Consider the following 27,726-nt stretch of genomic DNA (forward strand, 5'->3'; position numbering starts at 1 on the left):
ATATATATATATATATATATATATATATATATACCAACCCTCTCATCCAAAGTCTCATGGGTTTGGAAAATGTGAAGGAATGAATAGAAGAAATAGAGAAGAATGCCTACAAGAAAACATTATAATTTTGGGAAGGCAATGCAACTGTGCCTATGAATTCCCAATGATTGTAACAGTATGCACAAAACCTGTGTAGTGATAACTTAACTTCCTCCCTTCCAATTTGTATCCCTTTGATTTTTTTTGTTGTCTAATTGCACTGGCTAGTACTTTGAGTACTATATTGAATAAGTGAGAGTAGGCAGCCTTGTCTAGTTCCTGATTTTAGTGGGATGGCTTCAGGTTTCACTCCATTTAGTTTGATGTTGCTATTGGTTTGCTGTATATTGCTCTTCCTATGTTTAGGTATGGGCCTTGAATTCCTGATCTCTCCACTACTTTTAACATAAATGGGTGCTGTATTTTGTCAACAGCTTTTTCTGTATATAATGAGATGATCATATGTTTTTTTTTCCTTTGAGTTTGTTGAGAAAGTGGGGAAGAGCCTTGGATACTTGGGCACAGGGAAAAACTTCCTGAACAGAACAGAGATTGCCTATGCTTTAAAATCAAAAATCAACAAATGGGATCACAGAAAATTGAAATGCTTCTGTAAAGCAAAGGACACTATCAATAGAATAAAGCAGCAACCCACAGATTGGGAAAAGATCTTTACCTATCTACATCTGAAAGAAGGCTAATATCCAAAATATACAAAGAAATCAAGAGGGTAGATTCCAGAGAACCAAATAACCCTATTAAAAAGTGGAGTACAGAGCTAAATAGAAAGTTCTCAACTGAGGAATCTTGAATGGTTGAGAAACACTTAAAGAAATGTTCAACATCCTTAGTCATCAGGGAAACACAAATCTAAACAACACTGAAATTACACCTCACACCAGTTAGAATGGCTAAGATCAAAAACACAGGTGACAGCACATGTTGGCAAGTATGTGGAGAAAGAGGAACAATCCTCAATTGTGGTGGGACTACAAGCTAGTAAAAACACTTTAGAAGTCAGTCTGGTGGTTCCTGAGAAAATTGGAAATAGTGCTACCTGAAGACCCAGCTATACTGCTCCTGGGCATATACCCAAAAGATGCTCTATCATAGAACAAGGACACATACTCCCCTATGTTCATAGCAACTTTATTTATAATAGTCAGAAACTGGAAACAACCCAGATGTCCCTCAACAGAAGAATGGGTACAGAAAATATGGTACATTTACACAATGAAGTACTACACAGTGATTAAAAACAATGACCATGAATTTCTTAGGCAAATGGATGGAACTAGAAAATATGAGTGAAGTAACCCAGACACAAAACAGCATACATGGCATGTACTCACTAGTAAGTAGATATTAGCCAAAAAAGCTCACAATGCCCATGATACAACGTATAGATCATATGGAACATAAGAAGAAGGATGACCAGGGGTGGATGCTTCAGTCTTGCATTGAGGAGGGAACAGGACAATTGTGGGAGGTGGAAGGAAAGGGTGACAAGGGAGGGAGAAAGGAGGGGAGGAAATAAGGGTAGCAGTATCAGAAATTGGAGAAGTGAGAAAGGTACAGACAGTCATGAAATCAAACAAAAAAAGGTAGCAGTGGTGGGGGTGGTGGTGAGAAACTAGGGATAGCCACTGGAGGGTCCCATACACCAGATAAACATGAAGCTCTCTGGACCCTACAGGATTGATTTTAGCCATAATGCACAGAGAAGGGGGAAACCACCACCAGTGGATAAGCACAACCCCTGGGTGAGGAATGGGGCCACCCATCCATCTCAAATTTTTTTAACTCCAAAATGTTCATGTCCAAAGGAAGAACAGGGAAAAAAGTGGAACACAGATGGAAAAAGGGTCAACTGAGGACAGCCCCACCTAAGGATACAGACAACAAACCCAATACTGTTGCTGTGGTCAAGAGGTGCTGGCTGACAGGAACCTAGTGCGGTGGTTCCTTGGGAGGTCAGACCAGCAACTGACCAATGCAGATGTGTAAGCTTGGAGCCAAGCAACACAATAACCTGCTTGGGGAGCTGGCAGAAGAACAGGAGGAACAGAGGGGAATTGCAACCCCATTGGAAGAACAGCATAGACTGACCTGACCACCCAGTTTTCCCAGAGACTAGACCTCCAACCAAGGAGTGTACTTACAGGGATCCATGGCTCCAAATACATATGTAACAGAGGATGGACTTGCTTGACAGCAACATGAGGAGAGGTCCTTGGTCCCAGGGAGGTTTGATGCCTCAGAGTTGGGGGATGCTGGAGTGTATGGTAGAGTGTGGGTGGGTGGGGCACCCTGATACAGGCAAGGGGAGAGAGGAGGGCAGATGTGGGATGGGGGTAGGTGGAGGGGTAACCAGGAAGTAGGATATCATGGGATGGGGGGGCTGGTGGAGGAGGTAACCGGGGAGTGGGATATCATTTGAGATGTAAATGAATGGAATGGTCAATTAAAAAAAAATCCATAGGTTAGCAACAATTGTTTTTGGTGTGACACCATATATGAGATCTTGATGAAAAGACTCAATGATTAAAGGCACTTACTATTCAGCCTGATGAGTGAGTTTGATCCCCGAGATTACATGGGAGGAAAAAATTGCCTTTTTCAAGCTGTCTTCTGTCCTCCACAAGCATAGCATAGTATCATTCAGGAGTACATGTACGCAAGATTATACTCATACAAATAAGAAAATAAATGTTTAGAAAACTTATTAGACTATAGGATATTGACCTCTTCTTCCTAGAAGTTTTTTTAAAAGGCACCCATTGCACTGAAGTTGAGGACCCCTGTAGCTGAATTAGGGAAAGGCTGGAAGAAGCTGAGGAGGAGGGTGACCCCATAGAAAGACCAGCAGCCTCAGCTAACCTGGACCCTAGGTCTCTTAGACACTGAGCCACCAACCAGGCAGCATACACCAGCTGATATGAAGCCACCACCAAATACACAACAGAGGATTGCTGGGTGTGGGTTCAGTGGGAGAAGACCTGTCTAACCCTCTAGAGACTTGAGGCCCCAAGAAGTCAGGAGTCCTGGCAGGGGTCCACCCTCTTGGAGACATGGGGGTGGAGGGGAAATGGGATGAGGAAATGTGAGAGGGGCATACTGAGAAGGAGCAATGACTGGGCTGTAAAATATAAAAGCAATAATAAAAAAGCATTTTTGTTAGTCCATGCTATTGTCTACTTTTTAATTATATCAACTACAGTTCTTTTCTTCTACAAATTCCTGTTCAGAACACATAGCTAAAGCTAGTTTAATCTTCTTGGCACATAACTTTAATTCCAGTTGTTGGTGGGCAGAGACAAGCAGGTCTCTGTGAGCTTCTAACAAGCACCATTTGCACAGTGAGTTTCCAGCTAGGCAGAGTTACACAGTAGGACTCTCTCTCAAGAACAAACCAGCAAACAAACAACAAAAACATAGTTTAAACAACAGAAGTTTATTAGTAAATTTTACATGTTAAGGAGTCTGAAACTAGGCAATCTCAGGGTCAATCCAGCCACACAAACATATTTTTGTTCACCTTTTTATTCTGCAAAACCCAGGGTTTTAAGGTGGCCAGATACGTTTATAAAGTTCCGTCATTATAGCCACACCAAAATATAGGCAATGTGGAATAGAAGGGGCCAAAAGAGACAGCAGCCTTATCTTTACTGGGAGAAAATCTTCTGAGAATCCTTATCAAATTTGCTGTTTGTCTGTTATTTTTCTAGATTTTTCATATGACCCCTCTTAGCTGCAAAATGTTCTACAAGAGAAATAGCTGGAAATTCTTGTTTCTATGTAGCATGAAAGGTGTTTATTAGCTTACTGAGGAGAAATTTGTTGCTGTACATGTATCTACTATTGTGTGCTTACTATACAAAATTAAAAACAAATGATAGTGTCTTAAAATGATAGAGGAACCAGTTATTAACTGTATCTATATTGAATTGACTATGTGAGCTCTAAACTTTTCCTTCTCAAGACTTATACTAGAACTTTCGAAATGAATCATAATCAACATGTTCCTTACTAACTGGAAGTTTCAGGAAAGTGGATATTGATTTAATAGGGAAAATGTTCCTGAGGGAACTGCAAGAAGACTGCTTGTAGAAGGCCTCACTTATCTGTCACTAGACTATATAAGCAGAATTCTTGAATGACACCAATAATTTAAAAGTTCTGAGCCAAGGAGCACTGATATTTGTCTTAAAGTTCACTTGAAAATAGGTGTGGTGACATATCCTAACACTTAGTAAGGGTTGTTGAGTGGATCACCACTGAGTCTAAGGTCAAGTTGGACCATATAGTGTTGATCTCAAAATGAATGCAGTGGATATTGTAGAGGAAAGTCACATAACAGAAAAAGAATTCAATTCTGTATTTATAACATGTCTAATTTTACTATGTATATACAAGACCTTGGCTTTAACCATAATAGATCCAAGTAAATAAAATTGCTTATACTCAAAATGAGTATTTATATTTTATAATAGCATACCAATACCATAAAGTACACATTTAATTGCCATGGTTTATAAAATAAATAGCTTGCTCTTAAAATATTAAACAAAACTGTTCAGAATAAATTATATTGAATCAGGGTACACCAAATAAAGGATGCTTTTATTGGATATCATGTTTTTATTCATGGCAACAAAAAGTTTCAACCTGGAGCTCATAGTATCATTATTTTATTGGTAGCTGGAAAGCAGAGATTGAGAATAAAGTAAACAACAGATAAATTCCAAACAGGAAATAATACATAAAATATTCTCTAAAGCAATGGCTGAAGAAATAAATACTGCAATTATATCTGCCCATAAAATAAATCCTAAAATGCTTTCCAAATCAGAAACTATATTCCCTTTTGTAAGTATTGCCTGTGAACTTGGAAGCTGTGCCCCAACTATTTTAAACTGTGTTTGCTGACTGGGTATTACTTCCCCCTTCATTGCTTTATTTTCCCTTCCTCGCAGCTTTACTTATCTGCTTCTGCATCTATTCCTTTTTCTAATTTCTCTTTTTCTATTTGCGATGCCACACAGTTGTGTGTTCTGATCCTTGCTTAGCAGTCCCAGTGGCCATGAAGTCAGAGAACTCTTACTCTAAGCAGTGTCGAAAACTGTATTCATAGAAATACGTTCCAAGTAAAGATTCTTCTTTGGCAATGGAAAAACATTATTACACCAAGTAGAAAGATAAACAAATGGTTTTAGGAAATGGCACGGACTTGAGAATAAACACAAGCAGTATACAGTTCATAAACAAATCACTTGTGTTCTGAGAAGCAGGAACTGTGGGTACAGGCAATCAATACATCTACAATGAAAAGTTAATTAGCAGTTTACACAGGCTGGAAGGGAAAAGTTCAAAATCCATCTTCACATACGGCGTATATAAGCCACTCACAATCTTTCCTCACCAGCTGGCTTTCGGAACGACAGGAGACCTAAGTTCAGTTGCTAACGCTGCTTAGGGTTCGGCTTTACTCTCATAATGGCAGATTGCACATTTATGCTGACTCAAATTCTGTTCATCTCCTGGTTTTTGATGGCGCATTGCTCACAACGTAAGAAAATCTTGTTTTATTTCTATAGGTTGAAGACATAATGAATTAAGTGGGTTTCAGTGTCCAAACCTAAGGAATTAACCAGCATTCTAGGCAAGAGCTCTGTTGTTGAAGTTATGCAAATTTTGAAAGAATCTTCTTTATTTGAGTTGTTTACTTTCTGAAGGGTTTTTTTTTCTTCTGAAGATAACATGTTCATTTCTGATCTCTTAGGTAAAAATTCTCTTAGGTTAAAAAATTCTGTGGGAAAATAATTAAAAATTTTATTTTCAGGATGCTGGTAATTAGTTTGGACCACTTACACTTAATAATTTGTTTCTCAGAATGTCTTAACGTTGTAATTTATTTTTAAGAAAAATTTCAATCTGCAATATATTCAGTTATGTATTTCTCTGATATAATCAAATCACATGGATTACTTTAAAGTGGTGGCTAAATAAATAGATTAAGTAATCATGTCTGTCTATAAATTAAAGCCTTAAATTTTTACCAAGAAAAGAACTATATTTCTTTTTCTAAACATTGCCTGGTAAAAACAGAAGTGGTCAAAGTTTAGCTAAGCAACAATATTTGCCCCAGTAATTGTGGTGGGGATTTCTATAATGTGAAGTCAGAGGGAATATTTTGGCCAGTTGAAGTTGTTTTTCATATTAGAAAAGAAAAGCACGAATCAAACTTTCCAAGTATTCAATTGATTTTTTTTAAGTTTTGCTTACAAATGCTATCATATTTTGTGATATTCTGTTTTGTTCTTTTAGTAATATATTTAAATAATAAAATCATGAAAAATAGGCTGTACAAATGTTATTAGCCTCCTATTGAATTCTAAATTACACACATCTTCTATGCTAAAGAGATACCAGGATTCAGACATTTCTGAAATCTCACTCTATAAACTGTTTTTTTTTTTAAATCTGTGCTGGTGAAGGATAAAATGATTCACCATTTTCTGGGATTAAGATTTTTGTGCTTTATGCATCCTGTGATTTGTAACAAGCGCTTTTCACTTGCTTTTAGACTAGTGTTTTCCTCAGTTCTTATTGGGGTGTTACTGCAGCCATATCTTTGGCAGAAAAAGTGTCTATGGAAACTTTGGGGGGGAAAACGGTATGCATTGATGCTGAAGTACTTGTTGTGTTACTCTCTGTGGCTTACTAGTTGGGGATTATTATTATTATTATTATTATTATTATTATTACTATTGAAAATAGATTATTCTCTCATACAATATATCCCACTCACAGCTTCTCCTCCCGCCACTCCTCCCAGCTCCTACCCACCTCCCCTCTCTCTAGACTGAGTCACCTCCATTTCCCTTCAGAAAAGAGAAGGCCTCCTAAAAACAGCAACCAAACATGATAAAACAAGATACAATTAGATAAGGCAAAACCCTTATATCGAGGATGGACAAGACAGCTCAAAAGAAGGAAATGAATTCTGAGAGCAAGAAAAAGAGTCAGAGACACAGCCAATGGATTATTTAATCTACCTTCGTAAATCAGTGTCCTTTTCTTAAAAAAAATATTTCACTTGTTTACATTTCAAATGTTTCTGTTCCAGTTCTCCCTTCCATTAACCCTCCACTCCATGCCCCTTCCCTTTGCCTCTAAGAGAGTGCTCCCCCACCCACTCATCCACTCCTTCCTGAACCCAGTAGCATCTTCCTTCTCTGGGGCATCAAGCATTCACAGGACCAAGCACCTTCCCTCCCACTGATGCCTGATAAGGCAGTGCTCTGCTACATATATATGTAGTAGGAGCCATGGACTGGCCATGTATACTCTTTGTTTGGTGGTTTAGTCCCTGGAAGCTCTGAGGGCTCTGGTTAGTTGACACTGTTGTTTATCTTATGGAGTTGCAATCTCCTTAAGCTTCTTCAGTCCCCCTAACTCTCACATTGGGGTCCCCATGCTCTATCAGATGGTTGGCTGAGAGCATCCACATCTGTATTTGTCAGGTTCTGGAAAAGCCTTTCAGGGGACAGCCATGCAAGGCGTCTATCAGCAAGCACTTCTTGGCATCAGCAATTGTGTCTAGGTTTGGTGTCTGCAGATAGGATGGATCCCTAGGTAGGGTAGTCTTGGGTGGCCTTTCCTTCAGTTTCTGCACCATGTTTGTTCCTGCATTTTCTTTAAACAGGAAAAATTCTGGGTTGAAAATTTTGAGATGGGTGGTGGCCCCATCCCTCAACTGGGGAGGCCATGCCTATCCACTGGATATGGTCTCCTCAGGTTCTATCTTTCCGCTGTTGGGAATTTTGGCTAGTGTTATCCCCTTTGGGTCCTGGAAGCCTCTAACATCCCTAACATTCAGGACTTTCTAGTGGTTCCCCTAACTATTCCCTACTCCCCACTGCTACATATCTCTCTTTATTCTCCTGGTCCTCTGAACTTATGTCTTGTCTCTTTAAAGGGACGGGGATGCAGTTGTTTTTCTAGGAAAGCAAGAGTAAATTGAGGGTAGGCATGCCAGTTGTACACTGCCTCTACCATGAGAGCTGCTGGTTTTCTTTCTTATCCAGAAGATAATGCTCTAATTTGCTCTGAGAGAGCATTAGATGTCCTTTTATCCACAATGCTATGGATCTTCATAAAGTCATATTTTCAAAGTAAACAGAATAAAATAGTATGAGGAAATGATGTTTGGATAGTCCCCATGAAATCTGAAGCCTAATCCTTATCAGTATGATGTTTGGAAAATCTTAAAGTAGCAAAACTTATTTTCGTTTTTTATTTAAAAATTTTTTTCTTGAATGAAAAGATAATGTCATTCTTTGCACTCTTCATGTGTGTTCCTACCTTCTCCTTCACACATGAACACTTTTCTTAATGTTTAGAACTTTGCATGTGATATGTGTATATATATATATATATATTTGAAACATTATTTTCTGTTGTTAAGATGATTTTTGAATTTTACTGTTTATAGCCAACTGTGCATCTGTGGAAGACTTTAAAGATTGCCTAGGAAACACAACAGGTTTCTGCCCAAAGTCTATTGCTTGTGCATGCAAGGATGGCAAGCCTTTCTGCAAGTAAGTAGTAGTTTACTGTAAAAAAAGAAAACATTGTATATTGTAAGTAATTACATCTGTTTTTGTTTCTCTCTCTCTCTCTCTCTCTCTCTCTCTCTCTCTCTCTCTCTCTCTCTCTCCCTCTCTCTCCCTCTCTCTCTCTCTCTCTTGTATATGCAATGATGTAAAATAATAATGTAATAAGAAACAGCTCTTATGCACATAGGACAATGAATGTGTTTTTCTAAAGTATTATAAAAATTATACTGAAATTTAAAAAAATTAAAACAGATGGTTTCTTTTGACTTTATGAGATTAATAGCATTCACATTTGCTTTCTGCACATAGACGTTTTACACCTAGATTTTATATATATATATATTCATTAGTAAACTGTTTTATTACTCTCTCAAGCAAGAAAATTAGGTGTGCATCATTTTATTCAATAATGAATAATGATCTTTTATTTGTAAATCAAAATATGCTTTAGACATGCTATGACAGTCATTAAAACATTAAAAAATTTAAACAGATTTTCTATTTTCCTAACCCTAAAAATGAGAGTGATTGGAGGAAAACATACCATATAAATAAGAAAGCTTGCCTCGTTGACTAAAGAGAGTATAGCCAGCAAGGAGCCAACAATTAAAATGGACAATAGCATGACCATGTATAGGCTAGGGCTCTGAGGTTTGAAAAATTATACAGTTGGACAAATGCAGATAGACTATGCTCTAGACATTCTGAACAAATGTCCTTTCACTTCTATACATGTACTATTTTATCTTTCCTCTTTATAAGGGTTTATTCAATGAACCAATCACTGAATAGGAGTACTTACATAGTCCTACAAAAAACTGGACTCATACTAAAAACAATGAAAAGTGATTTTAAACAGTAAGGCATTGAAGCTAGCCTTGATGGCATGTATATGTTTTCTCAGCTTTTCTCGAGGTAGGGAACAGGAAGAACAGATTGCTGGTCAAATTGTTTTTTTCTGGTTTGGTGCTTATGTTTACCTTTCAGTAACCTGCAGAGTACCTTCCCATACCAAAGAGACTAGAAAGTAAGGAGGAAGGATCCATGTAGGCACCAGTTTGACTTCTCCATGTTCAATGACTTGTGTGGGTGTTGTCCTTGGCAATGGGAACCTATTGTCAATTTGCAGATAGCAACCAATTCTTTGGCTTAGCAACAGCCTGAGCAGTTTGGAGATTTCCATGTGACTCCCTTAGGCAACAGCTCAGCTGAATGCAACTCAGTCCCACCATTAGAAGCCTTGCCTGGCTATAAGAGATGGCCAGTTCAGACTAGTATACCCCATTACTAGGAATCTTTATTGGATAATTTTCATATTTTCCAGGAAATTTCTACAGCACTAGGCTTCCACACCACCTCCCAAAGACTCCTCCACATTCCAGCTGTCTCTTCCCTTACTCCTTCCCTCTATCTCATTTCCCCTCACCTGATCCCTAGCTCCCATTTCAACACTCACCCCTAGTCTATTCCCACTCCAAGGAGATCCATGTGTCTCCCCTAGAAGCCTCCTCTTTATCTAACCCCTCTAGGTCTATGGATTGTAGCTCTGTTAACATTTATATGATGGCTAATGTGCACTTAAAATTAATACATATTTATGTTTCTGTGTCTGGGTTACCTCATTCAGAGTGATTTTTTAATTCCATCTATTTGCCTGCAAATTTCATGATGTCATTTTTTTAAAGATTTATTTATTAACTTTATATACATATACTGTAGCTGTCCTCAGACACACCAGAAGAGGGTATCAGATCTCATTACAGGTGGTCATGTGCCACCATGTGGTTGCTGGGATTTGAACTCAGGACCTCTGGAAGAGCAGTCAGTGCTCTTAACCACTGAGCCACCTCTCCAGCCCCCTCATGATGTCATTTTTAACAGCAGAGTAGTACTCCACTGTGTAAATGCATTACATTTCTCTATCCACTCTTTGCATAAGGAATATCTAGGTTGTTTCTAGTTTTTTGCTGTTATGAATAAAACTGCATTGAATATGATGGAGTGAGTGTCTTTGTGATAGAGTGGAACATCCTTTGGGTATATGCCCAAGAGGTATAGCTAGATTTTGAGGTAGATAGATTTCCAAGTTTGCACTCCCACCAACAATGGAGGAGTGTTACTTGTGTTACTGATCTTAGCCATTCTGACATGTGTGATGGAATATCACAGTAGTTTTGATTTTGATTTGCATTAACCTGATACTAAGGATATTGAACACTTTTTGAAAGTGTTTAGCAGCCATTGGAGATTGTTCTATTGAGAATTCTCTGTTTAGGTCTCTACCCCATTTTTTATTTGGATTATTTGTTTATTTATATATATATGTGTGTGTATATATGTGATATATATTTGGTAATATATATTTAATTTATATATAGTTGAACATATATTTAATTTATAGATAGTTGAATATATATATATATATATATATGTTTGAAGTGTATACTCAGAAAAGACAGCAGTTGTGGTAATTAAAAACAATCAGTTTTTTCCCACCAAAAGCCATAGGAACAAAATCAGTGTCTTAGCATTTCCTGAATAGGAGAAATATTTGTTGATAAAAAAATCTCCCAGGGAGAGACACAATCTCCCTACACCCAAAGTCCTGATGTCAAACTAAGGTACAATTTCACCAAAGTTTACTGTGGAGAACCAATGAGTTTATTGGTCTTTCTTATGGGGCATAGATGAGGGGTTACTTACAGGAGTGTAGATGCTTTCCCTCAAGAGGATGTACTTGGAAAGCCTTTCCCAAGAGCAAAGAGAGCTTCCCTGTAGCCACATAGCTAGGGCTTCTCTCCCCTAGTTTTCCATGGCTTCTATACTGAAGCTCTTTATGGAGCCATCATTTATGTAGCCATAAACACTCAGGTGAGAGTCTTGTGACATTCTGTGAGAGGAAGGCAGCAGTTAACAATCCCTTGTAAGGGAATGTAATTGCTTGGATCAGAGGCAATATCTAATAACGTATTAAGATTCCACAGGCTATAGAGATAACAGCAAAATAGCACTATTTTAGCTATGTGTAGAACAGTAAATATTTAGTAGTAAGTTGTAAAGGCAAATGTATGCCATCCTGTGTACATTTAGGCAACCCTGTGGCATAATTCCAGTTAGATAACATATTGGCAGGGGTGGTAGAATATATGCTAGCCAACAAGATGGGGGCCTGTGAATGGTACCTAAAATTGAATATAAAATGTTGTATCAAGATTACGAGGGCAGTTATAGTATTCCATTATATTTTCTTTGATACACTCAGTGTGCAAACTTTGACAAGAACTCTGAAGTCCAACAAGATAAACAGAAAACATGAAGGCAGGGAATTCTTCACACTGTGGCAAAACTTCGGTGACCAATGCAAGAAATATAATGAACATAATGCTTTGTGTGTTATGAGCGGAAACATTTGCCCATTTGTCAACTCTGCTGTATAACACTTGCATATATAGCTTGGACTCAGGTTTTTGTATCAAAAGTCAAAACCCACAACTACCTATAAGGAGCAGGCATAGTGGTTACATGAAAATTTAACTTTGTTAGTAGTAATTCAAGGAATTAAGTTCAGCTGAACAAGATGAATTTAATCAATGGGAGCTATATATTTGTTTTCTTAATGATTTATTTTTATTATATAATCATTGGTGTTATACATATACATATATATATATATATATATATATATATATATATATATATATGATACTCTGTTACAGATAGTTGTGACATGCCATGTGGGTGCTGGGAATTAAACCTGAATCCTCTGGAATAAAAGTCAGTATTTATAACTGCTGAGTCATCTTTCCAACCCGATATTCGTGTTTTTTTTTAGACTTATTTTTTACTGTATGTATATGAATATTTTTGTTGCATGTATGTAAATCCAACATGTATGTAGAGCCTAGAAAAGCCAAAATATGAAGTTGGAACTGGAATGGCAGATGGATGTGAGCTGCCATTAGGTGCCAAGAACTGAACCCCAGTCGTCTTCAAGAAAAGCAAGTGTTCTTAACTGCTGTGTCACCTCTTCAGCTCCATATGTTTTCAGTTAAGAAGCCTGTTTGATTTTTTTATTCTAGATCTGCTTTCTGAAAATTACATAGTAGATAAAAGTGCCCCAGCACAATATTGGTTACTGTGCCCAACATAATAAATACCCAGTCCATTTACAAATAACCAGTGCCCCAGGCCCTTGCAGTACTAGCAGTTATGCTACCCTGGCCATACAACTCTGGCCATTACCTGTTCTGCTTTACAAATTTACTCTTAATATGGGTAGCATCAATAGTGATTTGTACTACAGTGTAAGTCCAGATATTTTGCTACCCATTGTTCAAACTTCTGTACAGCAAATACTTCCTGGTTTACAGGTCAACTCCTCTTAAACTTTTCAGACCATAGGTGCTATGGAAACCACTAGAGGCAGTGTGGGGGTGAAATAGTTTCACAGGAAACAGCTGCATCTTGGGAGTCGGTAACTATTGAAAATGACACAAAAGGCCTGTTATGGATATTGACTCCAACTTACAGGTTACATTATAGCATATTGGAAGTGATGAAATGAGGCATTTTCCCACCCATTGTATGAATTGGATGGTTCACACTGTGGCTAATAAAGTCTCAGTGGCTCTATTTGTAGTGGGCACTCTTACAAATTTCAGTTCTTAGAGGGTGCATCTAGTCTCAGTTCCTTTTCTCAGCTGTTACTAAAAAGCCAAGTGTACCTCTTGTTTTTACCCTTACTGCAAAGCCATACAGATGACCTCTAACTGTATTGGCACACCTGGCAATTCTCAAAGCTTGGTATTGCTTAGTGTTCTTGGCAAGAAAAATTTGAAGACCATATATAGCCTAGGAGCATTCAAACGCCTGTAAAATTCATAGCATCCTGGTATTTGAAAGGTTTATATATAATGTTACATGTTGCCTGAAATTAAACCGGTTATAACTAATGAAGCTACCATACCTAAGAATTGTGTAGATAGCCCAAGACCTTGAATCTTGAAGTAGATAACCTATTACTTTATATGTAAGTAAGTGAATGATCATTCATTAAGAATTAATGACAAACTATATAAATAATCCCTGAAAGGATATATATATATATATATATATATATATATATATATAGTGTGTGTGTGTACGTGTTTGTGTAAAGTTTATACTCTGTCATAATACATAATACATTTGTCATATATATAATATATATACATATATTTTGTGTGTGCTTATGTATGTAATGGAATCAGATGATATCACTTAGTAATATGCATTCTTTCTTCCCAAATGAAGGTAGCTCACTATTATGCATTTAATTCAAAGGAATGCTGAAAAAGCTAAGGGAGGGAATTATTTCCCCAGCACTGGAGAAATGTTAGGTACTGTAACAGAAATAAAAAACACTTAGTTCCCAGTAGTCAATCATTAGTCTCAACATTGCAGTCATCTTTCTCACTGGTAATTCAAGACTCTGGAAGATAATGTGGGCAATTTATTACACTCCACCGTACTCCATTTTATGGCCTCTCCTTCTGAGCTATCCACCGGAAAGCGTCTGCTCCCTGGTTGCTGGGGTTGCTATACTTTCTCTCACAATGCCAGAACTTGCTTTGCAATCCTTGTGTCTAAATTCCCCTACAGAAGTTTGTAATGCCCTCCTTTACAGATTACACATCCTAGTTCTCAAGGACTGAAGAGGTTTAATTACAATCATGTAAATCCTTTGCTTACTCCCTGCAGGCATTGATTTTAAGCAGCCATGGCCCCACTTTTAAGCATGTCAATTCAGGAAAAAACAGGCTCATCATACAGCAGTACTGGAATATGGAAGCCTGTCTTCCTCTATGGGGAACAATTTTTTGTAATTGTTATTTGGACCTAAATTAATTCCATAAAATTACCAAGTTTGCATTTAAGGCTGACAGAAGAAAATAAATCATAACACATCTACTTTCTTGTTATCTTAACTGGCCTTTACCCCTCTCCCCACTTCTATTCTTATTTGCTTCTTTTTCTTATCAAGTCTTGTGACAAGTCACACCCTCTCCTGGCCAGATTTGCTATTTCCGAGGCCCACAGTAGACATGCCCACACAATAAACACACTAGCCTAGTATCAGGGAAAAGAGAGAAGAAGAAAACAGATTACAAATTATCAAGGAGCATTTTGTAACATTTATTTTTCATTGTGGCTATAAAGAATGGCTTTATCACAGCCTTGAAAAACTTGAGTACAAATTGCCATTGAATGCTTAATTCTTGCAGAATATCCTCCCTTCTTCTATACTTTCCCACGGGAATTATCCTTGTACTGGAAGATCCTGCTCAGTTGGTCATGCCTCCCTCCTTCTCAAGATGACCCATTAAATAAGGGTAATATTTCCTTAGATATGACAGCAATTATGAACATGATGCCTAGGGATGGATGCACAATAATATTACTGTTTTCTCTGCTTCATTTCTTTTAAAGAAGTGCCATTTTCTTCCTTGTTTCAAAGACCCATCATCCAGTTATTCAGATTTTCATGGAGCTAAATGTTTAGTGTTTGTAGTATCTAACGTTTCTGGAGAGTATAGACTTGACCAGGTGTAGTTTTTTGATCATGAAGGCCTTTTACTATATTTTCATGTGTTATATCTTTTCTTTGTCTTTGTTTAGTTGGCATGGAGAAAAAGCAAAGTGTGTGTGTGTGTGTGTGTGTGTGTGTGTGTGTGTGTGTGTGTTTCACTTCAGTCTCATGTTCCTTCTCATTCTTCTCTTCTCATATATCCCAAGCCCCTGCATGCTATTCTGGTCATAAGAAAAGAGACAGCGCCCATTTTCTTTTCTCATACTTTCCCTCAACTAAAAAATATGGAATTTACATTTTGGCTACTTAATTCACTATTTTCTTGGTCATTTAAGAAACTGAGGGAGGGGAAATCCTTTATTTCAGTGTTTGGGAAAAAATCTAGCTATATATTCCAGATTAGCCTTGAGCTTGTGACCTGTTGTCTCTGCATCCAGAGTGCTGGGATTACAGGCATGTACTATCATGTTTTGAGATGGTCTACTTCAAATTATACTTCATTCTCTAATTTTCTTATTCTTTCATCTGTAGCCAGGGGGATGTTAAGAGCCAAATAAACTGCAAAGAAAAGGCCATTATCAGCCTACACAGTAGAAAACAAAACCAAATCATCATCATGACCACCACCACCACCACCACTAACAACAACAACAACAACAACAAAACATGCTCACCATCTATACATTAGCTAGAAGATTAGTGTCAAAAATTTATATGAACTGAAAGTCTCAATGCCAAAAATAAAACCAATCGGAATTAAAAGTAGAATATAGAACTGAACAAATTCACAGATGAAATGCAAACAGCTAAGAAACATTTTAAAAACTATTTGTCTTTGGAGTCTAGATTACCTCACCTAGGATAGTTTTTTCTAGCTCCATCCATTCTATCTGCAATATTTTTTCTTAACAGCAGAATAGTATTCAATTGCATAAATATAGCACATTTTCTTTTTCTATTCATTTGTTGATGGATGGCTAACCTTTTTCCAATTTCTAGCTACTATGAATAGAGCAGCAATAAACATGGATGAACAAGTCCCTCCAAGTATGCTGTAGAGTTTGTTGAGTATGTGCACATGAGTGGTCTTAATAAAGAATGATTTCTAGCCTTCTGAGAAATCACCACCCTCATTTGATAAGTACACGTTTCCATTCCCACTAGCAAGGAATAAGTGTCCTCCTTCCCTTTCCTCCTTGCCATCATGTACTGCTCTTCATTCTATTGTTCTTGGCTATTGTGACTGGGATAAGATGAAATCTCAAAGTAGTTTCAATTTGCATATTCTAGATAGTTGTGGATGCTGAATATTTCTTCAAGTATTTTTTTTCTTTTTTTTCTTTTTTTTCTAATAACTTGAGTATTTCTTATATACATTTTGAGTGTTATTCCCTTTCCCGGTTTCCAGGCAAACATCCCCTCCCCCCTCCCCTTCTTTATGGGTGTTCCCCTCCCCATCTTCCCTCCATTGCCGCCCTCCCCTCAACAATCTAGTTCACTGGGGGTTCAGTCTTAGCAGGACCAAGGGCTTCCCCTTCCACTGGTGCTCTTACTAGGATATTCATTGCTACATATGAGGTCAGAGTCCAGGGTCAGTCCATGAATAGTCTTTAGGTAGTGGCTTAGTCCCTGGAAGCTCTGGTTGCTTGGCATTGTTGTTCATATGGTGTCTCGAGCCCCTTCAAGCTCTTCCAGTTCTTTCTCTGATTCCTTCAATGGGGGTCCTATTCTCAGTTCAGTGGTTTGCTGCTGGCATTCGCCTCTGTGTTTGCTGTATTCTGGCTGTGTCTCTCAGGAGCGATCTACATCCGGCTCCTGTCGGTCTGCACTTCTTTGCTTCATCCATCTTGTCTAATTGGGTGGCTGTATATGTATGGGCCACATGTGGGGCAGGCTCTGAATGGGTGTTCCTTCTGTCTCTGTTTTAATCTTTGCCTCTCTCTTCCCTGCCAAGGGTATTCTTGTTCCCCTTTTAAAGAAGGAGTGAAGCATTCACATTTTGATCTTCCGTCTTGAGTTTCATTTGTTCTAGGCATCTAGGGTAATTCAAGCATTAGTGCTAATAGTCACTTATCAATGAGTGCATACCATGTGTGTTTTTCTGTGATTGGGTTACCTCACTCAGGATGATATTTTCCAGTTCCAGCCATTTGCCTACGAATTTCATAAAGTCATTGTTTTTGATAGCTGAGTAATATTCCATTGTGTAGATGTACCATATTTTCTGTATCCATTCCTCTATTGAAGGGAATCTGGGTTCTTTCCAGCTTCTGGCTATTATCTTGCTTCTTCTAGGGTATAGCTTGCCTCCTTATGTTGGGCTTTACCATTTATTATCCTTTGTAGTGCTGGATTTGTAGAAAGATATTGTGCAAATTTGGTTTTGTCATGGAATATCTTGGTTTCTCCATCTATGTTAATTGAGAGTTTCGCAGGATACAGTAACCTGGGCTGGCATTTGTGTTCTCTTAGGGTCTGTATGACATCTGTCCAGGATCTTCTGGCTTTCATAGTCTCTGGCGAAAATTCTGGTGTGATTCTGATAGGTCTGCCTTTATATGTTACTTGACCTTTTTCCCTAACTGCTTTTAATATTCTTTCTTTATTTTGTGCATTTTGGTGTTTTGACTATTATGTGACGGGAGGAGTTTCTTTTCTGGTCCAATCTATTTGGAGTTCTGTAGGCTTCTTGTATGCTTATGGCCATCTCTTTCTTTAGGTTAGGGAAGTTTTCTTCTATGATTTTGTTGAAGATATTTATTGGTCCTTTGAGCTGGAAGTCTTCACTCTCTTCTATACCTATTATCCTTAGGTTTGATCTTCTCATTGAGTCCTGGATTTCCTGTATGTTTTGGACCAGTAGCTTTTTCTGCTTTACATTATCTTTGACAGTTGAGTCAATGATTTCTATGGAATCTTCTGCTCCTGAGATTCTCTTTTCCATTTCTTGTATTCTGTTGGTGAAGCTCGTATCTACAGCTCCTTGTCTCTTCTTTTGGTTTTCTATATCCAGGGTTGTTTCCATGTGTTCTTTCTTGATTGCTTCTATTTCCATTTTTAATTCCTTCAACTGTTTGATTGTGTTTTCCTGGAATTCTTTCAGGGATTTTTGCGATTCCTCTCTGTAGGCTTCTACTTGTTCTCTAAGGGAGTTCTTCACATCTTTCTTGAAGTCCTCCAGCATCATGATCAAATATGATTTTGAAACTAGATCTTGCTTTTCTGGTGTGTTTTCCGTGTTTGCTTTGGTGGGAGAATTGGGCTCCGATGGTGCCATGTAGTCTTGGTTTCTGTTGCTTGGGTTCCTGCGCTTGCCTCTCGCCATCAGATTATCTCTATTGTTACTTTGTTCTGCTATTTCTGACAGTGGCTAGACTGTCCTATAAGCCTGTGTGTCAGGAGTGCTGTAGACCTGTTTTCCTGTTTTCTTTCAGCCAGTTATGGGGACAGAGTGTTCTGCTTTCGGGCGTGAAGTTTTTCCTATCTACAGGTCTTCAGCTGTTCCTGTGGGCCTGTGTCTGGAGTTCACCAGGCAGGTCACTTGCAGCAGAAAAGTTGGTCTTACCTGTGGTCCCGAGGCTCAAGTTTGCTCGTGGGTTGTTTTCCTCTGGTGTCAGAGATGTGTGCAGAGTGCAGTCTCTTCTGGTTTCCCAGGCGTGTCTGTCTCTCTGAAGGTTTAGCTCTCCCTCCCACGGGATTTGGGTGCAGAGAACTGTTTATCCAGTAGGTCCCTTCAGGTTATGGCGGTGTCTCAGGCGCAGTGGTCCTGCTGCTCCTTGGCCCTCCTCTACGGGAACCCAGAGGCCGTATACAGTTTCCTCTTGGGCCAGGTATGTGGGAAGGGGTGGGCAGTGTTGGTGGTCTCTTCCGCTCCGCAGCCTCAGGAGTGTCTACCCGACCAGGCGGTGAGGTCTCTCTCCCAAGGGGTTTGGGAGCAGAGAGCTGCTGCGGGCCGGGATCCGCGGGTTTGGGACTCCCGGTAAACAGCAGAAGTGCCCGGTCCTACAGAAATTTTGCCTCTGTGTGTCCTGAGTTCACCAGGCAGGTCTCTTGCAGCAGAAAAGTTGGTCTTACCTGTGGTCCTGAGGCTCAAGTTTGCTCATGGGGTGCTGCCTACGAGCTCTCCGCGGCCGCAGCAACCAGGAAGATCTGTGCCACCCTTTCCGGGAACTTCCGTGCACCAGGGTTCCAGATGGCGTTTGGTGTTTTCCTCTGGCGTCAGAGATGTCTCTTCAAGTATTTTTGAGCCAATTGTGTTTCATCTTTTGAGAGCCCACTTCATAGTGCTGTATCCCATTTTAAATTATTTGTGATATTCATTCTTAGGGTTTTGTTTTGTTGTTTATACACTTTGAATGATAACCAACTCTCATGTATATTTGGTAAGTGAGAGGTATACTGATCTGTGGGCAGAGAGATATTAATATATATGGTGGTTTAATGCTGTATACCATTTAGCAAATTAAAAATGGTAGATTCATGCTGGAGCCTATGAGCTCCCCAACCATGGGTTCTTGGCCAGATTTTAGTATTAGTCATGTGTCTTCAACTGGGGAGTGGGCCTTAAATACAACCAAACAAGGTACATTACCCCCATAATATCTGTGCCACTGTTGTACCCACTGGCATATTCTGCTATACCTGTCATTGCTGCAGTTAAAAACCAGGTAAAATTCTTGAAGACTTTTCCCCCATAGCAGCTTACACAGTACCTTCTGGTACTATGAAACCAAGCTAGTGAGGAAAAAGTTTCTAAATCAGCATCAACATGATTCGTCTATGTCCTGTGATGAAAGTATGTTGTTTATTCAATAATAAAGTCTTGCCAATAAGTTCTGGTTGGCGACAAAGTGTAATATGATAACCTGTTTTGGAGATTTCTGGGTCACCTCTAAGCAATAACCTGAGGGGAGGTATCCCACTCTTGGCACTGGACTTTTAACTTGGTAACCTTTGGCTTCTAGAAATAGCATAATTCTATGGGTAAGGATGACTTCAATTACTCTTTTATTTAAATTCTCTCACCTGTCTCTCTTATGTACATGTGTATAATAAATTTCTATATAGCATTATTATTATTATTATTATTATTATTATTATTATTATTATTATTATTACTGTGTCTCTCTATGTAGTTCTGGCTGGCATCCAACTAACTTTATAGACCAAGTTGGCCTCAAATTCACAGGCAGCAGCCTGCCTCTGCCTCTCAAGTGTTTAATTAAAGGCAGGTATCACCATGCCTGGCTTTTCATTTTTAATGTTAGTTATCCCTTCTTCTACCCTCTCCTCTGCCTTATTCTTCCATTCCTTTTTTTCACCTAAACTTCCATTCCACTTATTCCTTGTTCATAGTATCTGTGTTCCACTATTCCATTCTTTAAATGTCTTTCTTCCTCTTCTCTATTGTCTTTTCTAGTTTCCTAGATTCCACAAGTACTATAAGGGAAGCATACAAATCTAAAAATATTAATGATATCTGTGAAATACATCGACCTTTAAGTAGATCAGTGAAAACAAGAAACCAAGAAATGTAATGTAGAGATAAACAGTCAACTAGAAAAAATACACAAATAAAAACATGTTCTGGAAGGCAAGTGAAAATTCAATGAAGAGAGTGGTCAGCTATGTTAAATGCAGCAGAGAGGTTAAGTACAATTAGGTTGCCTTTAGCATTATGAGGCTAGGGATAAGAAATGAAATGTTATTTTGGAACAGAGTCAGAGACAGTTACTATTATAAAAATTTGAAATATTTCTTTGTATTTCTCACAGTAGTCAAGTAGAATGTGAAATTCTTTGTTTCTTATTGTAATTATGGAATAAAACCTTCATATAAACATTTATTTACTTGGCACATGAATCTCTGTACTTAACCCCATAGCACTTCTCAAATTTAAGCATTGTAGATAAATTACTAATTTTGCTTAATTTCTCTCTCTCTGTCTCTGTGTCTCTGTCCCTGTCTCTTTGTGTGTGTGTGTGTGTGTCTCTCTCTGCTATATTTTATGTAAATTGAGCATATGGATAATTTCATTTTATTCAGCAGTATATTGCAAGTATCTGGAATAATATTTAGCACACAGTCAATACATTTTTGAATGAGTGAAATATTATTGTAAGATAGATAGTCCATTTGTGATTTACTGCTAGGTAAAGAAATACATTCTCACCAAAGTCTTTTCCAAGGAAGAAATACAGGCAAGTGGATAAGATATATGAAAACTCTTCTTTGACCTGTTTAAATGGGTAAAAGTATATTACATACTAAAAGGCACATCCTATTAGTACATGATAATTATTTTGAAACTGGCAGATAATTTAAGGAATCACAGATAATTAGTGCTATGAAAGATCATAACTATCTAACTTTCTAGTCATTTCCTTCATGTCAACCATGACAGTAATATTTAATGTGTTTTTGGAACCACACAAAAAAGCAACAAGTAGCTTACCTTACTAACTGCCTTTACTGTACAACTGGGTAATCTCATATCAATCCTTTAGGAGACAGTGCCTCTAAAGACACGACCCCAGAAAACTTCTCCTATAGTCACTTCCAGGGGACACATGAAAAATCCCATTCTACTGACTTCACCAACATAGAAATTTCTATGTGGGTGTATGCCACTCCGGATTTGGTCTATGCACAAGAGATCCGTATTCACATTATTTGGCTGCATCCCAAGACTTATGAAACACACGGAGTTCACAAATGAGTCACTTCTTTAAAAAAATAAAAAGGAAACTCTGGAGTCCTGGGAAAGATGAGGGCACACATGTTTTTCTGGCAGCCTATTCTCTTCTCCTGTTTCTTCTTGCATTTCTTGTGGCATGGTAGATTTAGTCTGTTAACTTGTATTCTTTCCTTCAGAAGTTAGTGGGTGGGAGGGATAGGGCCTGCCCTCTAGAGAACTAGCAGCTTCTACTGTGTAGAACTCCATTTTTACAGAAGCCAGAAAGCTGGAGTAGTCAAAGTTGAACGGGGGCAGGAGCAGTGCACAAACTGAGGTAAGTTTTGAAAGCTCACTTAAGATAGCCTTTCTCCTCTCCCTGTTCCTTGTACTAATTAGTACATCTTCATTAGCTGATGGTTAGGAAATCCTGAAATCCCACAGCTTTGGTATGATTACTCAATGTGTCAAAACTTGTAAGGTTTAGAGCACTTGCTCAAGTGGAAAAATGGGATGATGTAAATCTCTGAAGAGATTAAGGAAAAGTCTCATGGTTGAGTAACAATGAAACATTGATTCACTCATATGAGATAACTTGTATTCCCCTATTGTGTGAAACATTTGTTTTATCCCTACCTAGATGTCCAAATTTCAGAGGCCAGTGGGGAGACTACTGGTACATGGGAGAGAAATGTGAACAACTCTGGAACACTCTGGACCTGATTTTAGTAGCAACATTGCCTGGAATAGCACTGGCTATAATCGTTGGTGTGGCAATCCAGGTTATCCATTACTGTAAAGGGAAGTCAAAGAAGCATGGAGATCATAACAGGTAAGAGATTTCTCAGTAATTCAGAGAAAAGTAGTGTGTTTTTTCTCACTTTTCTCACTCATGGGACCAGCAAATGAATCAAGAAATAATGAATGCCACTTACTGTGCATGTAATGTGTATATTTTCTTTCCTATCCATCAACACTGTAATTCAATGTCAAGTTAACATTGCCAAGGTACACATATTTGGTTTAGGATTTCAGTAGGGAAAAATATAAAAAGCCCTTCTTCAAATAAAAACCAAACCAACTGACAATATGTCCCATTTCAGTGCTTTTTCTCCCACTAGGACAGTGTTTGCATACACCACATATTCTTCTCTAGTGGTGTGGGAATAGAAGATCAGAGGTGGCTGTGTCCATCCATCCAACTTCCTTATACTAGCAGCACTATCCGAGACACAAAAAGATGAATCTGAAAGTCTTGTCTGCAGTGACATCTGTCTTATTTAACTAATTTCATACCCTTGGGCTCTAATTTTCTCATCTACAAAATAGAGATGTTTATAATCAGGCCTACTCACTTCAGAGATGGTGAGGATGATACTAAAAGCAGCAATCAGGTACAGACTATTTATTATGCATGGCGAGATGAGTTACAAATGTTTCACAGCTAGTAATTCATTTAATCCTCTCAACAACTCTATAAAGCATTGATGAGACTACTGAGGCATAGAAAGATCAAATAACTTGGCCAAGGCTGTGGTGTTGAATCTGGTTACTCGGCATAAATTTCATGCTGTGCTAACGGAATCCAATTTGCTAAAACAGTGTTAAAGTTGGTACGCCTTGCTGCATCACCTTTATTTCTTTATGTAAAACAAACTCTATCCTTTATGGTTTTCAATGATTCTGAACATTAGAAATATGAGGGTTAAATATCAGTGTATAATCTCATCAATTTTCTATCACTTAATTAAATTATCATCTACTTTACTTCATCATTCCTCCATGACAAGATAATGTTACTTCTCTTCCAAGCATTATGAGGATACATTGAAACATTAGTTTTAAATGGGAAGGGTGTGATACTGATTGCCTCATATTGATAAGAGCTGGCTTTCAAATTCCAACAAAATCAGCAGTTTGATCTGCCATGGGTACTTGTCTAAAGAAAAAGTAAGATTAATCTCACCAACCATTTTGTCATTTTCAAGTTTCAATCTCTATGCCTCTATTCCATATTTTTAAGGTTTCATGTGGTGTATGTGTATACATGTGTATTCATATGTTTATGTATGTGGTATATATAATAAATGTTAACAAACATAATTTTGTAAATAAAATTAACGTGAAGAATTTCATATTATCAGTTAATAAAAGCTGTAAATTCTTTGAGGCACTAACCAAGCATTATAATTATAAATAACACCTATGTAGGTCACTTTAAAACTATTCTCTGTAATCTTCCTATCCCGAAGTTCTTTGTTGGATTCATCATTGTTACCTATGTGTATGTATATCTGTGTGAGTGTGTATGTATACTATGTGAGTGTGAATGCCTACAGAAGCTACAAGAGTGAATCTGAGACTCTGACACTGACGTTATAGAGAGTAGTGACTGCCCAACATGGGTTCTGGGAACTGAACTTGGGTCCTTTTGAAAAGCAGCAAGTTCTCTAAACCAATGAGCACTTAACTCCAGGCTTCCTATTCCAAAGTTTATAATCAATGAACATATATGTCAATTCTCTTTCTTTTAATAACTCTGTGACTTTGAGGAAACTAAAGTTCACTGTTTCCTCATTTATAGAAAAAAGGAGTTTCTATATCTTATTTCTTCATCACTCTAAGACTTAAATGAAATAATTAATGGTATTTAGAAGGATAAACAAAACTAGATTTTTATCAAGATAGTGATAGTCTTCACAAGATTTGAGGTCATTCGTGTGTTTTCTATATAAATACTTAAGCAACTGTATTTTCTTTAACTTAATGTGATTTTTAATTTGAATTTCTTTTTATAGCTCTTTTATTATATGAACTGTGAATTGACAAGATAATTCTGAATCTACTCTGTGTGATTCTTTAAATTAGTGGAAAATGAAAAGATTATTAAGCCTGAGTAGGGTTAAAATCTCTTCTCCCACAAATTCCTAAATAGGTAGTCCAAAAAGTCTCCATAAATTGTCTAGGCCTTAGGTTTCTTATCTGTGAATTGAATTTAAAATACTCAACTAGCAAGTTCTCTGTATATTCAAATGGTGCAGTGAAATTCTTTGGGCAATATCCTGCTTTCTAAAATTTACTTACAATTGCATAATAGAAAAGATGGATTAATAATTCCATAGGAAAATAGATATAAATATGTACATATTAATATATGCGATAAATTGGTAATTGTTGAGTCAATGTCGGAGATATATGGATATTTCTAATTGCTAAAAATTTATTTGACTTTACAATATGCTTGAAGGTTTTTACAACAAATGTTGTATAAAATCAGATGAAGTAAAGTACCTTGATCATAAAATAGTTTTGATAGATTGCAGCTTTTATCAATTCTTTTTCTTGAGTATAGTCTTAAAATGGAAGCATTTGATGTGTATTCTTAACAAAATATTATTAAGACATTGGTTTATAACCAGTTATGCAAATGCTTTGTCTTAACTGGATTGCATTTTTTTTTTTATGTGCCAGAGTGGAGAGGAGTATGTCAGAACTTCGACCTCAGCATAATTCTGCATATGGTTTTGGTACTGATAGAAATCTTCCTCAACCTAATCAAGGAGAGGTAAACACTGAAACTTATTTGTTAAATAAACGTCGTTTACAGAAGATATCAAAAAGAGAAATGCCATAGAGAGTGTAAGCGGAGTTTTCCAATGTTAAAAGTAAATATCAGGAGTTGGGGATTTGGCTCAGCGGTAGAGCGCTTGCCTAGCAACCGCAAGGCCCTGGGTTCGGTCCCCAGTTCCGAAAAAAAGAAAAAGAAAAAAAAAGTAAATATCAAAAATGAAATTGCACCAGTATGGGATAGTTGGTTCTAGGCTATCTATCAAATATCAGTAGAGTGCAGGCCAGGCCTGCAGCAGTGACACTGGAGATGTTCTCTTTCTCTTCTATATATCATTCCCTTCCAGGCAAAATCAAGTTAAAACATATTTCAAAAGCAAGCTTGGAAAAAAACTAAAACACATAACAAAAAAAGTTGCAAGAAGGGGACAACAAAGATATGAGCAAAAGGCCAAGAATTTGGGCTAGATATTAAAATCAGTGTGTTTTAGGAACTGCTCCGAATAAAAAGTAAAAGTGACCTTGCTGTCGCATTAGACCACAAATAAAAGAGTGTCAAAAATATTGTTCTTCAGACAATTCACAAAGTGTCACAAAATAATCTCTTTGTTAGCTTTTATTTATCATTAAATATGCTAATAGCGACGTTTGTATTCTAAAGAAGTACAAACCGTATTGGAATTAGATAGCGCCAAGCTAAGTATAGTTCTATATATGTGTCTCAGCATAGTTCTATATATGTGTCTCAGCATAGTTCTATATATGTGTCTCAGCATAGTTCTATATATGTGTCTCAGTATAGTTCTATATATGTGTCTCAGTATAGTTCTATATATGTGTCTCAGTATAGTTCTATATATGTGTCTCAGTATAGTTCTATATATGTGTGTCAGTATAGTTCTATATGTGTCTCAGTATAGTTCTACATATGTGTCTCAGCATAGTTCTATATATGTGTCTCAGCATAGTTCTACATATGTGTCTCAGTATAGTTCTATATATGTGTCTCAGTATAGTTCTATATATGTGTCTCAGTATAGTTCTATATATGTGTCTCAGCATAGTTCTATATATGTGTCTCAGTATAGTTCTATATATGTGTCTCAGCATAGTTCTATATATGTGTCTCAGTATAGTTCTATATATGTGTCTCAGTATAGTTCTATATATGTGTCTCAGCATAGTTCTATATATGTGTCTCAGCATAGTTCTATATATGTGTCTCAGTATAGTTCTATATATGTGTCTCAGCATAGTTCTATATATGTGTCTCAGTATAGTTCTATATATGTGTCTCAGTATAGTTCTACATATGTGTCTCAGCATAGTTCTATATATGTGTCTCAGCATAGTTCTATATATGTGTCTCAGTATAGTTCTATATATGTGTCTCAGTATAGTTCTATATATGTGTCTGATCGGGTACCATCTTAATATCAAGGCCAGTTAAACATTGAAACACTGAAAGGTTAACCTAAACATTTGTAGAATGAAGGATTTGTGGTGAGTTATTTTCTACTTAAAATCAAATAAATTAAATATTTGAACTTTAAAATAGCAGCATTAAAGATCTGGTCCAAAGTATTTTTCAGAAAAGAAGATTAAAGTGCTCTGGGCGAACATGCTAATGTAAATATTGTTCATATCTCCAAAATGGTATTCCCTAAAATTGTCAAATGGCTTTGGCTGGCTGATTTTTCCGTTGAAATGAGAATTCTTTTGTAGGAAGAAACTATGAATAAGAGAAGCTAACGTGTAATAACACGCCTTTCCATTTTAATAATTTACGTGTTTGTAGCCTCCATAGTGACGTCTGTCACCTATGTAGTTTCCAAATCTGAGTTGAGTTCATTTTCTCTACTTTCCTCTTATCTGTTAAAAAAAGTGCTATGTACACTCTGAGTATGGCTAAAACTGATGAGGAGAAACACAGGAAACGCTTATCAGCTAGGCAGTATTCATCATATACAATTCTCCTTTCCTCCCTCTCAATCTCCCTGTGGATACATGACTGCTATTGTTACTATGTTTATCGAAATATTTATATTCAAGTGTTGTGAATAGTTCCTTGCCTGGGAAGCCTCAACATCCTCACACAATGTCTGTCCCAATCTAGCACAGTCTTCTCTTTGATATTCTTTGCCAGTTAGGAGGTTTTAAAAAATAGAAATTGACTACATCAGTTAGCTACTTAGTAAAGAACTGGGATACATTCAAAGACTTAAGCTGTTCAGAAAGTTGTTTAGATACATTATACT

General features: G+C 37.4%; 1 protein-coding gene across 1 annotated transcript in view; it reads left to right on the top strand.

Annotated features, from left to right (window-relative positions):
* Nucleotides 1-5,466: 5,466 nt before the first annotated feature.
* 2010106E10Rikl (RIKEN cDNA 2010106E10 gene like) overlaps nucleotides 5,467-27,726 on the top strand; it is a 63,439-nt gene continuing 41,179 nt past the window's right edge. The window contains exons 1-4 of the mRNA NM_001395116.1: nucleotides 5,467-5,608; nucleotides 8,537-8,642; nucleotides 22,542-22,733; nucleotides 25,373-25,466. Coding sequence (NP_001382045.1) covers nucleotides 5,536-5,608; nucleotides 8,537-8,642; nucleotides 22,542-22,733; nucleotides 25,373-25,466 — 465 coding nt within the window. The 5' untranslated portion in view covers nucleotides 5,467-5,535. The remainder of the gene's footprint in view (nucleotides 5,609-8,536; nucleotides 8,643-22,541; nucleotides 22,734-25,372; nucleotides 25,467-27,726) is intronic.

Source organism: Rattus norvegicus, chromosome X (genome assembly GCF_021556685.1).
Source record: "Rattus norvegicus strain SHRSP/BbbUtx chromosome X, alternate assembly SHRSP_T2T, whole genome shotgun sequence".
In the NCBI taxonomy this organism is placed as follows: domain Eukaryota; kingdom Metazoa; phylum Chordata; class Mammalia; order Rodentia; family Muridae; genus Rattus; species Rattus norvegicus.